Source organism: Jatropha curcas, chromosome 2 (genome assembly GCF_041381405.1).
Source record: "Jatropha curcas cultivar XTBG-Jc1 chromosome 2, XTBG_Jcur_1.0, whole genome shotgun sequence".
NCBI lineage: Eukaryota > Viridiplantae > Streptophyta > Magnoliopsida > Malpighiales > Euphorbiaceae > Jatropha > Jatropha curcas.
Genome location: NC_143152.1, coordinates 15,998,417 through 16,011,344, shown reverse-complemented (window position 1 = coordinate 16,011,344; position 12,928 = coordinate 15,998,417). Strand labels below are relative to the sequence as shown.

Here is a 12,928-nt window from a genome sequence, read left to right as displayed (position 1 = left end):
CACATAGACATTTATGGAAAATTGTATTGCAAAAACGTATTACTAAAAAACATAACTACTTTATGATTTTATCAACCATCTAAGAACTTCAAGCTCATATTGGTCATTAATTGAGAACAAGATTTAACCTTATGAAGTGAAATCTCCCATTATATTATAATAGTTCAATTTTAGAATGATCGGCTGTTAACTGACTAGTTATATTATAAGTTCAAATCCTACTCAGAGAGACTAAACTAAAAAATTGAGAAAGAAAGAGTTCATTTTAACCATTAAGGTAGGTGACCCGCTTCCTATGTGTTGTTTTTATTACATTTTATCTCTTCATATCACAGTTAGAGAGCAGAATTTTCACCTGAACTTGCATCAAAGATGCAATCATTTTAAAAGCTATTTATAACCATCCAATCAAGAATTTTCAACTATTTCTAAAAAATGCAATGCTTGATTCTCTGAAAAGGCCACAATTATTTCTCTCCACCTAGTGAGCTAAGAGTTTCGACCTATTTAGGATTTCTCTCGACCTAGTGAGCTAAGAGTTTCGACCTATTTAAGCGTGGCAACGAATAAAAAAAATTAGACAAGAAATTATATTTTAGATTGTGACCAAATCAATTTTAAACCTATAAAATTAAAACCACATTATAAGAATTTATTATTTATTAATAGTTTTTTTTTTTTTTTTTTTTGATAATATTTGATCCTAAACATGTTATGAACAATATCAATACCAAATTAACACTTAATTTTTTACGCAATTATAATTTATAAATTGAATATTGAACGCTGATATACTCAGAGACTCTTAAATCCAAATACTTTACAATTGATCTGCACATTTGTATACTTGAGGCTTGAGGATTAACTATTAATTTCTTCAATAAATCATTGATTAAAACAGAGGGATAAGTCTTTATAATTGAAAATTTTGGAGGAAAAAGTGTGATCTTGTTCATACTTTGCATTTAACCAACAACAAAAAGTTTCATTGAACATGAAATAGAAATTTTACAAATATAGCTCTCATGCCAGGTCATCATTCACATCCACATCTTGCTCTTTATCAATGTCAATGGAAAGCTTGTGTATCCACCCCACATTCTCTGACCAGCTAATATCTTGAAGTTTATCATTGAGACCATCTCTGTTGGATATGGCATTCTTTGAAGGTTCAGACAACTTCACATCTTCCTCCTCTGATTCAAACTCTTCTCCATCAGTATCACCCATCTCATCATCTTGATATTGGCTTCTCATTGTACAACTTCACATCTACCTCCTCTGATTCAAACTGTCTCGGTAAGAAAAACGCAATCGCATTTAGAATGAAAAGTAAATCCAGCAAAAGCATGCCAATAACTAACAGACAAGCCTAAAAGGTCACATAACTACCGACAGCAACTACCATTCTTTTAAGTTCTAAGAAAATAAAGAAGTACTGAAGCATCGCTTGAACTAAGCAGATTAATACAACTCTCAGATAATTCATGGCAGAATTTATACATCAAAGATCAAATATTTCATACTCTATAAATTCAACAACCAAGAACAGATTTTCAAGCATATTAATCAATCAGGAATCAATACGGCACGCTGTCTAATTTAAGAGTCATTACAAATGACTCAAAAACATGAAAACCAGAGCAATTTAACCATGAAAATTTTACAAATCAAGAATTAATTTGACTTAGTTATATTGAATTAATAAAGTGCAAAATCAAATCTGCGATTTATCTGAAACATGAACTTCCAAATGAAATCCACAAAATTTTGCAGAATTCATTTCAGAAAACAAGCATTTTGAATTCCAACAAACAAGTTGATAGGCCAAATTACATCATAATTCTGTAAAGATGTACAATCAGAGGCCTCTCAATACTTTCAAAGAAACAAGCAATGATTAGCAATCATCTTAAATATATATTTCGATTTAATTTTCGATAACGCTATCATTAACTTAATCTAACCCTTAATCATGGACTCATTACTAATCTTCTGTCTCAAAAGGTTATCCATAACATAGCAGAAAAATTTCAATTCTTTCATAATCAAATATATACATCAGACCCTACTTTTAAAATTTTATTTCATTCATTATAGTAAACTAATCAGAGAAACTTAATAAGAAAGTGAAACACACTTCAAAACAAAACAAACTAAGCCATTTCCCCTTTCGCTGGGCAACTCATAAATCTTAGAATAGTAAATAAGGGAAGAAAATTGTTTTTTCAAAGATTTTAAAACTTACATAAAAGAAAAGAGAATTTAAAATACAACACAAAAAGGAGAAAGGAACTCACAGATTTAAGGCTTCAACAAAAATCAGAACGGATGTTGTCAAGCTCTGTTACAAAGGAAATAACAGCGACGGTTCTTGATAAGGACTCGCTTCAAATCGTCTGGGCTCCAAGGGCAGTCGAAGAGAAGATGGAACCTCTTCCTTTTTGTTTTTCCCCGTTTCTCTTTCTAACGGCCGGATGATAGAGAACACATCTCCTTTAGTGAAGTTAGGCTCTAGGGTTTTAAGACTTAATTGTTACAAAAAATCCGCGACTGTAATTTTAGCAAAAGAAGAATAAACAGTCCCAGATGGATAAAGAAGAGAGTTGCAATATTAAGACTTAACTGCTATTGTATTTATGTTACAAGAAAATGTTGCAAATACCTAAGACCATCATCGATACTAACATATCTCCAGTTAACTATATTCAAAATACCCACACTCACCTTATCAACTCTAACTTCCCTCTTCCCACCTCCACAAAACCCTAACTTCAAGTCTGCCACCAACCCACTTGAATAGCCACCGGAGCAACACCCGGGAGATGGAAGCTCCTCTGAAAACCATCCATCAACGCCCAAACCAAATCTCACTTTCCCTTCACAATCCATCATAGTAAAGACCCTGCTCCATCCCTTCAATATCAAATTCCAAGAAATTTTCATATCTTCTAATACCTCGTATTTATTCTTGTAACATACGTCAATATCAAACCTAAACACCTCTTGCCGGATATCAAGTTCAACACCCGGCTTTGCAATGCTGACAGTGGAATGAAGATGAAGATGATTCTTTGTGCTTAAATTTATGACAAATATGAGATTTTCTAGGGAAATTTGGGGTTTATTAGGTTTTTTCACACGGCGACTGGCTGCAATAGAAGCCATGGCGTATAGGCGGCGATAGGAGATGGAAGGATCAGCGAATTTGAGTTGAGAAAGAGAAGGGTAATGGGTAGCGCATAGAGGTTGCCAAATATGATCTGTAGACATGGAAATGTACCATGACTTGGAAACACATGAGGCTCTTGCTAGAGCTTTGGGGTCAAGGTGGTGAGCAACAAGAACAATAACCTCCCACGGCGGCGGCGGTGAAGTATTGGTGTTGGATTTAAAAGAAAGCAGCTCTGGCTGGGGCATTTTTTTACCTTTGTTATCGTTAATTTGGATATGGAGATGATCTGAATAATATTTATATGGCTATGGTGGCTTTGTATACGTGTTATGAAGTGGTGTTTTGCATGGAAACAAAACGACACGTCACATGCTTAAGGTTAGAAGAGTGGATAACACGTGCATGCTCTTTGTGTCCACACGTATGTGTATAAAGTTTTTTTCTTTTGAAAGATTGTATGAAGTTGAGGGAAAATTTTATCTCCATCCATGTCTCACTCATCTACAAAGCCAAGCCAATGAAAATAAAATTTTTTATTGAAATGAAAATATTTTTAATATATATTGAAAAAAAAATAAAATTAAAACACTTTTTTAAAAATTTTTAGACAAATAATTTTCATGAAGTCGATTTAATATTTTGATGGATGCACATAACCATCAAAGAATATTTTTCCTTTTTGCTCAATTTTATACTTTCCATTATTATGCTACTGATAAAATACCTTCTTTTGGAAATTATGCCAAAGAAAACAAAGATTATTATGTTACTATTAATTACTAATTCTCCAAAAGGATGTAATTGAAATGTTATTTTCAATTTAAAAAGTGTGAAAATTTAGAATATCTTAGGTCTTATATATATGCACACCCAACAGAACTTATCTAATCTTATTTTCAATTCTTTTTGTAATTCTTTTATTTGACTATGTTGTTAGACATGAGAATAATAACTAGCTGGGACCTGAAAATTTATAAAGAGAGGATCCAACTTGCAAATTTAACATTTTAAAAACAATGAAGAGAGCAAAAAAAAAAAAGGAAAAAGTTTAATTTCAACCTGAACTTAGATAATATGTACAAGAAGCCTATTTTTTAACTTTTGGGTTATAAATCTCTATACTTTCTTTTTAACCGGCTCAATTAATACAGTCTCTTAATGGGTCAATGCGCGTGGTAAGCATAGAAATGCATCTGCGCGTTATTATATGTCCCCTTCTCATACATATATACGCATATATTCTGACACATTCCTTTTCCTTTATTGTTATAATAATTATTTAGATGATTATTAAATAAATAATTATCATGCCATTATTGAATGGAAATAGACAAAATTTCAAGAATTAAATCAATTTTTATTTTTTTCCAAGAAAAATTTCCATTTTTTTCTTTTATATAATTAACAAAAATATATATGGTAACCAAAAAAATTAATTGTTACGACCAGAAACCATGGGCTGGACCGGCACTAGAGCCCAGGTAAACTTAAGGCCCCCGAAACTCGTAGTAAGCCTAAATCACTAAAATTCCACTGTCTGAATATAAATTTCAAACATTCGGCCCATACTACTATGAAAAATAAACCTCAAGATTTTATTATAACTCGGCCCAAATTTATCATCTTCAACATTCTACAGTTCGAACCCAATTTACAATACATCACATTTCTGATATGGGCTCACAGAATTATTTCATCTATGTTAATGCACGACTAAATGTATGTAGATTTTACAACTGCGGAGTTACTAACTGTTTGATATACATAGATGCTTATACACATAGTTACATAGCAAAATAATTATGGCACTAGAAAAATTTCTTTATAGCCCTGCGGCAAAGAAATATAGCTTAAACCGAATTAAAGAGAAACTTAATTCCAGAAAAATTAAACAAGACATGTGAGTTTTCTAAGGAGTAATAATTATTGCACAATACATGCATTCACACAAATGTGTAAACATATCAATTTAGTCATCCGACTAGTTATATGCTCACGCAGCCAGTCACATAAATGGCATATCACCAGCACTCACAATCATTAACATCTTCATATAATCACATCACGTGGAAATTAGTCAGTTGCATCACCGAAACCCCCGACGAGCCGTATTCTCACATGGCCCATCCTCTCAAACGTGTGCACCCGGGGAGCCAATCTCCCATACCTGGCCGACCGGTCTAATCCTCACACGACCAGTCCTCTCATTATTTTTACATTCTCTCTTTTCTTTTCCATACCAACAGGAGGCAACCCGGTGGTCTCCATCCAATCTAGATCATCAGGCGCTCACAACAGGAGGCCACCCTGCGGGCTGCGATCAAATCTAGACTATCAGGTGCGCAACGACGAGAGGCCATGTTGTGGTTTCTATATAATCCATAGTATCAGGTGCACACGGGGATGCCGATCTCCCATTTTCCCAGCCAACGGTCCAATTTCATAATTCATCATAATCAGGATCCATGCTTTATCGACCGTCCTCACAAACCATAGTGACCCACTTCATCCTAATTCCACACAAACAAAGCATAACATTATCACAACACAATTAATCAAGTATTGCAATTAAATGCAAACATATTGATCAGTTAAACATCGTAATGCAATGCACAATTAGACATCCATACTCAAATGCAAATAAATAATTAGATAAATAATATTAACAATAAACAACAACGATAAAATAAATAATAATAATAATAATAATAATAATAATAAACAATGATAATGAAAATAAATAAATAATTGAATAATTAAATGAATAATAATGATAATAATGAAGTAATTAGAGCACTTTATTTATTATGTATCAAATTATAGAATTTATCTAAATAAGCTTATTTATTATGTTATTAATTAAAATTAGTCTAGGTTCTATTGAAATTTCGACAGAGCCTCCCCTAGAAATATGACTATCTACCTGTTTAAATATCACAATAATATTATATATTTATTAATCAATACACACAGCCCATCCGTCGGGCAACTCACAACAACACCTCCCATCCGCCACATTCGTAACTCAAACATCCGTTAAGCTCTTGCATCAACAAATAATCAACTCACATAAATAATAACTAAGAATTCTTATTTTCATGTCAAATCTTCTAATTATAATTATAGTTTATGTAATTTATTTGACAATGTTCAATATATATTTAGGCTATTCCAATAACCTAATTTCTTATTATTCAATTTAATTCACTTAATTAGTCAATTAAATTCATTAATCAATTAATTCTTTATATACAAAAACTGAGAATTGAGTCTTAGAGCGTACCGATTGAAATTTGAGCGACGATTCCACGATCCTCACAAAGAGAGGAAAATTCTGTTCCTTGGTGTCTTCCGGCCGGTCGTCGGACCGCCGCCATCTCCGCCGTCCACGGTGGCCGAAAAATCGATTTTTGCCCAGAAATTTGCGATTCGCACACCAAAATGCTCGAAATTATGCCAGGACCTCGATTATATGACCAATTTGAACTGAATGTGCCTCGTTTGGTTGGAAACCGCCTCTAAACCTTCGACCAGCTACCCAACTTTTGATTTTCCGATCCCGGCGAAATCACTCAAGATTGATGCCATAAAACAGAAATAGGGGAGGAGAGGAGGTCGACCGCACCTGGCTCGAGGCTTGGGATCGCCGGAAAACTGAACTGGAGACGCGATTTCACGGTCGAGCGAAATCGCGGCCCTTTTGCGGCTGCTACACTCACCAGGAACGAAGGAGAGAGGGGAAGGGAGGCCTGAGCAGCTGCGTTGGTGACGTGACTGCGAGGAGATGAGCTCGATCGGCTCTTGTGGCCAGAAACAGGGAGGGAAGGAGGAGGAGGTCGCGCGCTGGCGCTAGGAAGGAGAAGAAGAAAAGGAGAAAAAAAAAAAGAAAGAAAGAAAAAAAATCTCGGAGCTTCTAGACCATTTCGGTTCGATTCGAATTTGTTTGATCTAATTCAATGATTCGGCTCGATTTGTTTGGTTTTTTAATCCGATTTGATTTATTTTGATTCTTTTGGTTAGGTTTTAGAACATTTCCTCAATTTACTAAATAGTAATAATAATAATAATAATAATAATAATAATAATAATAATAATAGATTTTTAGAATAATTAATTTATATAGCAATCACACACATATACATATACATTTTTAATAAATTAATAATTAGTGCTCCATATTTACTCTTAAGAATTTCTAAGGGTTCTCCACTAGGCAAATATTTAATAATATGTTTTGGGCTTGAGCCCAACTCTGTAAACTTGGGCTCGAATTAGAATTAAACAGTATTTGCAGTCCAGACAGTTGAAAATTCAGATTTTTAATTTAATAAAAATTCAAAAGTTTCGAAAATAAAAATTAAGGGTGTTTCATTAATAAAGCTCAAATTATCCAAGAAATCCAAAATTAAGAAAAAAAAGGATAAGAAAAAGTTGTATAATTTTTTTCTTTTCTTTTTCCAGAGTTTAATATAATATATTTTCAATTTAAAAGAAATTGTAAAGAAGAAGAATAGCAGAGAAGGTTTTAGAACACTAAAATTATAGAAAAATTAATTTATAAAAAAACAAAAAAACAAGAAAAGAAAATTAAGAATAGAATTTATACATAGTCAGTGTAAAAACTGGAAAAGAAATATTAAAATAATTAAACCCTTGAAAGAAAAACAAAAAGGAAAAAAAACTTGAAAAATAAAAGAAAAAAGAAAAACTTGAAAAATAATTCATTTCTATTAGTCTTCTACTGAGTGAGAAAAAGCATGAACCGAATATAGACCATTTTTTTCTAAAATTAGATTTCCTTTATCATATTCTCTCCTCCTTATCATCATTCTTTCTTGGCTTCAACGCATTTCTCCTCCTAACATAATGATCTACTGCAATTGATAAAAAGAAGAAACAATTTGGAGAAGATAGAGAGATGCTATGAATCAAGAGATGTAATTATCTACTGCAATTAATAGAGAGAAAGAAAAATTTTAGAAGATAGATGATCCAGCCAAGCACACAAGCTTTACTGGGATTAGGATTTGGTTCGCCAGATAGGAATTTTAGAGATTTATGCTTTAAAAGTGTTCTTTATCTTTTCAACCAACCATTAATATTTATTTGAAAAATATTTAATTTTCTCTTTCTTACGTTGACCACGTGTACTCCACGTCACTTCTCCAATTGAGATACTATGCAAATTGAGCCAGTTAAAATAAGTTATGGAGATTTATGACCCAAAAGTTAAAAAATGGGCATTTTGTACATATGAATCAAATATAAAGGGTAAATTGAACAGTTTTCCAAAAAATAATAATAAAAGCAAAATCAACATCATTAATTATATATAAAATATTTATTATACAATTCTCAAAATTTGGTAAACTTATCCGTGATACTTTCCAACATGATTAAATTCCATAAATTTCTAGATTATCTACAATTCCCATTTCAATTACTTGTCTTTGGAATGGGAAAATCTATGGAATTTGCAATTACATTTTAAAATTATGCCAACCCCAAAATTAATAAACATAGAACAGGAAAAAGAAAGCCGTGAATTCAAAATTTTACAACAGCAACACAATTTGATCGATCCCACTTGATTATTTCCTTCTACTATTAGATCTTTCTTCTGCAGGCTTATGGTTTTAATTTATATGTTATACCCTTTAAGTGCTTTGTACTCAATTATCCCTTTATACAAAATTTGCCTATTTAGAGGCATATCCTCTAGCAATTTTGCACTATAACTTTGCATATAATTATTTATGACGTGCCCACCACTACCACTACCTTCTGCTATCTTCGACAGATGCTTGTTGTTTCCTGATGGCTCTATCACATCATCTGCAAATCTCACCCTTTTCTTTCCTTCGCATCTCTTTGACCCTACAAACCCAAATAATTACTATAATATAATAATAATATAACAAGAAGAAGAGGAGGAGGAAGAAAGGAAATATATTCATTAATTCAAATTCAATCCGCTTCATAAAATCGGAGACAAGACGCTTATGAACATGACGAGCAATGAGAAGTACACTGCCTGAAACTGCGAAGGCAGCCATGAAACCAAGTCCCGTTGAATTATTAGAACTTGTCATTTTTATGATTTTCTTTTTGAAGGCTTGGTGTAATGAAAATAAAAGAACATTTATACATTCTAACAAGGAAATGGCCAAAGAAGAAAGGAAGATACATTGAACGTTTCTAATTTATAATTCTCAAGACAAGTACATAAACAAGTTTTAAATATGTGAAAAATGAACAGGAAAGAGTTTGGTACATGGTAATGGATGGTCTATTCAAGAAATTGACTTTTGGTTTTCATACCTATAATAATAATAGTTAATAAAAATATGGAATTGACTATAATTTTTCATGGATGACCTTAAACTCGATCCTTTTTTTTTTATTATTTTTTTTTGCATATTAATTTCTATCCAATAATAAAATTGCAACTTTAACTTCATTATACCATTTAATATTAGATAAATAGAATTCATATAAAGTCAGAGACACGAGTTATTATATATTTTTTTTAACTCTGTATGTAATGTATATTTTCTCGTGAATTAGATTTTAACTTCTGACCTTATAAATAAAGTTCAATTGAAGATATAGTTTACTTTATTAATTCAATGGCCTGTTTGGTTGGATATTTTTGGAATCAATGTTTCAAGTCTTAAATTTTACGAGAAGTCAATGATTTTGACTTTTCTTTTTAGAAAACATCTCAAAAAAATAATTATATATATATATATATATATATATATATTATCAAGTGGCAAGTAACCATGTTTTTTTTTTTTTTTTTTTGAGAGCTAATGAATAAATTATTTGGTAATCATGGGTTGGAGCCAAATTGATGACAAATTTTTTGTAGTTAGGTTTAATGGTCGAATCTCTCAATCACTTGATTTAATTTAATAAAAAATTTACTCAAACATGATATTTTTGAGAAAAAAAATACAATGCAATATTTTTGAAAAAAAATACAATGCAATGATCATGTTTAAACACAAGGGGTAAAATAGCAATAATAGGATAAAACCTGAAGCTGCACATAAATTGAATTTATTGATTTAAAATATCCATTAAACCACGAGCTTGGGGGTTGGGGGCCACCCCGCCTCTATAAAATACTCATGCTATAGCAGTCCTTTATAGCTTAATGGCATTAGATCCATCTGGTCATATTTGACTTTAGTTTGACTCATACTTTTACCTCCTGAGAATGTTAAGAAGAATACAGTTAAAAGAAAAGATAAAAGATAAATAATATATTACAATTGCGAAAAGTAGGACACTAATAAATCACAATGCATGATGAGAGAAAAAAATAAATAACTTAGATATATCAGATATGTTAAAACAACAAATGATGAGTTTGCTTCTCACCATTACAGATACAGATATAGATTTAAAAATAATTGATAATCCTAAAGATTTATATAAAATAGAATTTCTAGTTATTCAAAAGATAGTTCAAGTGATATAGATAACTGTGAATGCGATAATCCATGTATTTATAAGATAAATAGTATAAGCATAGTTATTAGAGAGATAAATTTTCTTTTTGATTGTACAGATAAGATTGAAGATAAGGATATTAAAAAGGATTAATTATTGATCGAAGCCAATTAGCTCCCTTCTGGTATCAGAACTAAATTTTTATAGGTTGTAGAGGTAAGGTTATTAATTATTTAAAGATTAATTATTAGGAATAAGATATAGAAATCTATGAGTCAAGCTATTAGTAATTGAGATTACAAAGCTATTAGATTATTGTTGGACAGTTGGTGTAAGCGTTGGTCAGTCGTGTGATAGGTAGTCCTGCAAAGGTAGTCCCTGATATGAATCCGCCATCACTCATCCATAGAGACCAAGGGAACAAGGGAGCATGGATACCTCAACTTCTAACTAAGATTCGAGGACGAATCTTTTTGAGGAAAGGGGGAATGATACGAAATGGCTACCACTCAAACATAAAGCTCAAGGAAGCATGGAGAACATCTAAGTTTCTCACATTGATGGAAGCACATGTTGAGTTGGAACCTGAATTTCCAACACAAGACATGCCTAGACCATGCTTGGTTAGCACGCCCGTGCTAGATGGCACACCCCAGGCCGTGCCCTCGTCTGACTTGCTGAGGAAAAATCCTACATTGAAGCACGCCCGTGCCAAATAGCACACCCAGGCCGTGCTTCCCTCTGACTCTGAAGCACCCCCGTGCCAAATAGCACACCCAGGCCGTGCTTCCCTCTGACTTTGAAGCACCCCCGTGCCAAATAGCACACCCAGGCCGTGCTTCCCTCTGACTCTCATGAGGGAACTCCTACATTGAAGCACGCCCGTGCCAAATAGCACACCCAGGCCGTGCTTGTCCCTGCCTATCATTAAGTTAGTTAGCTTATTTTGAGTTTTTGCTTTGCTAATGGGTTGGGCCTCCAATATTTCGACCACCCTTGATTAGTTAGCCTTATTTTGATTAGATTTAGTCAATCTTTAGTGGATTTGGATTAGATCTCCAAATCCTTAAGTTGTTATGATTTTGTTAGTCTTATCCTTAGTTGGTTTAGATTTGCTAAATCCTACTCCTTAGCTAACTCTAAATCCTTTAAGGATCTGGACCTTTTAGATTAGTATAAATAGCTTGTTATTTTGTAATTATTCAACAATTATTCAATGAATTAAAGACTACTTCTTCATGCTTAGGCGTGTTCATGTTTTTAGAGAGTGTGAGATTGCATTCTTCTAATTGCATCAAGAATCAAGGTAAACTTATCAATTCTTTGTGGCGTTTATCTTATTCTTTTACTCTATTATTGGTGTTCTTGCTTCATTAAGCTTTGGGTGCCATAGAGGGGAGTTTATTCTAGATCTTTGATCTCTTCCAAAACTTGTCATTGAGTTCATGAAATTTATTTTCATTGGGTTCCGCGTCAGTTTGGTATCAGAGCCAAAGATTAAGGTAAATTCTTATTTATCTTAGCTCTAGGGTTTGTGTTTATTTGTTTTCTTATTCATCTTGTTCTTGTGTTTGTTTTCTTGTTCATCTTGTTTCTTTGTGTTTGTTTTTCTTATTTGATTAGTTCAATTCGTTTTGCTTCAATTAAATTTCATAAATTTCGTTATTGTTCAAGTCTGGAAGTTTAGATCTTAGATCTTGTTGACTAAAAAAAAAAAAGAAAATTTCGTCCACCATTGAAATTGCTTGTATGGATCTTGATTTTGTTCCTGAATCCAAGGGATTTGATCCTAATTCAAAGGGATTTTACCTTATTTTGTGGGATTTTGCCATATTTTGTGGGATTATTCCTAATCATTGGGAGATTTGACCATATTTAGTGGGATTGTTCCTAATCCTAAAAGGATTTGACCATATTTTATGGGATTTAGTTATCCACTATAATCTTGTGATAAAATCCAATCTTAACTACTTGTGGATAAGATAACAAAAATTAGTTGACCATATCTTTTGAGATTGAGCAAAATCTACTACAATCCTTGTCAAATCTAAGAATCCTACTTAAATTGGGTTGCATTAAAAGGGACACAAGGCAGCACGCCCGTGCTTCACCTCAAGCACAACCATGCACTTTTCTGACTTCCACTTGTTGGACTAAGATCTTACACGCACGCCCATGCACGGTTCTGAACCTGTTAAACAAACTGTTTTCTTTTGTTTTTCTTTGATTACTTGCTTTGTTTTGGGTAGAATTAATTAGGTCCATATTTGGTTTGCTTTGTAGTAAGCTAAA

At 32.6% G+C, this 12,928-nt stretch overlaps 2 protein-coding genes across 3 annotated transcripts; both read right to left on the bottom strand.

Moving 5' to 3' along the window:
• Positions 1–926: 926 nt before the first annotated feature.
• LOC105636122 (putative F-box protein At5g04010) lies at positions 927–3,443 on the bottom strand. Of its 2 annotated transcripts, none has more exons than XM_012219296.4 (2): positions 2,301–3,443; positions 927–1,291 (listed from the first exon to the last, which is right to left on the bottom strand). In XM_012219296.4, the coding sequence occupies exon 1, from the start codon at positions 3,418–3,420 to the stop codon at positions 2,638–2,640; it is 783 nt and encodes a 260-aa protein (XP_012074686.1). In that variant the 5' UTR covers positions 3,421–3,443; the 3' UTR covers positions 927–1,291; positions 2,301–2,637. The 2 variants fall into 2 exon arrangements, with proteins under 2 accessions (XP_012074686.1, XP_037495676.1); XM_037639748.2 differs by having other exon boundaries at positions 927–1,281.
• A 5,117-nt stretch (positions 3,444–8,560) lies between these two features.
• Positions 8,561–9,350, bottom strand: LOC149498303 (uncharacterized). The gene is made up of 2 exons (XM_089718379.1): positions 9,133–9,350; positions 8,561–9,056 (listed from the first exon to the last, which is right to left on the bottom strand). Exons 1-2 carry the CDS (start codon positions 9,265–9,267, stop codon positions 8,817–8,819), a joined length of 375 nt encoding a protein of 124 aa, XP_089574505.1. The 5' UTR covers positions 9,268–9,350; the 3' UTR covers positions 8,561–8,816.
• Positions 9,351–12,928: the final 3,578 nt, after the last annotated feature.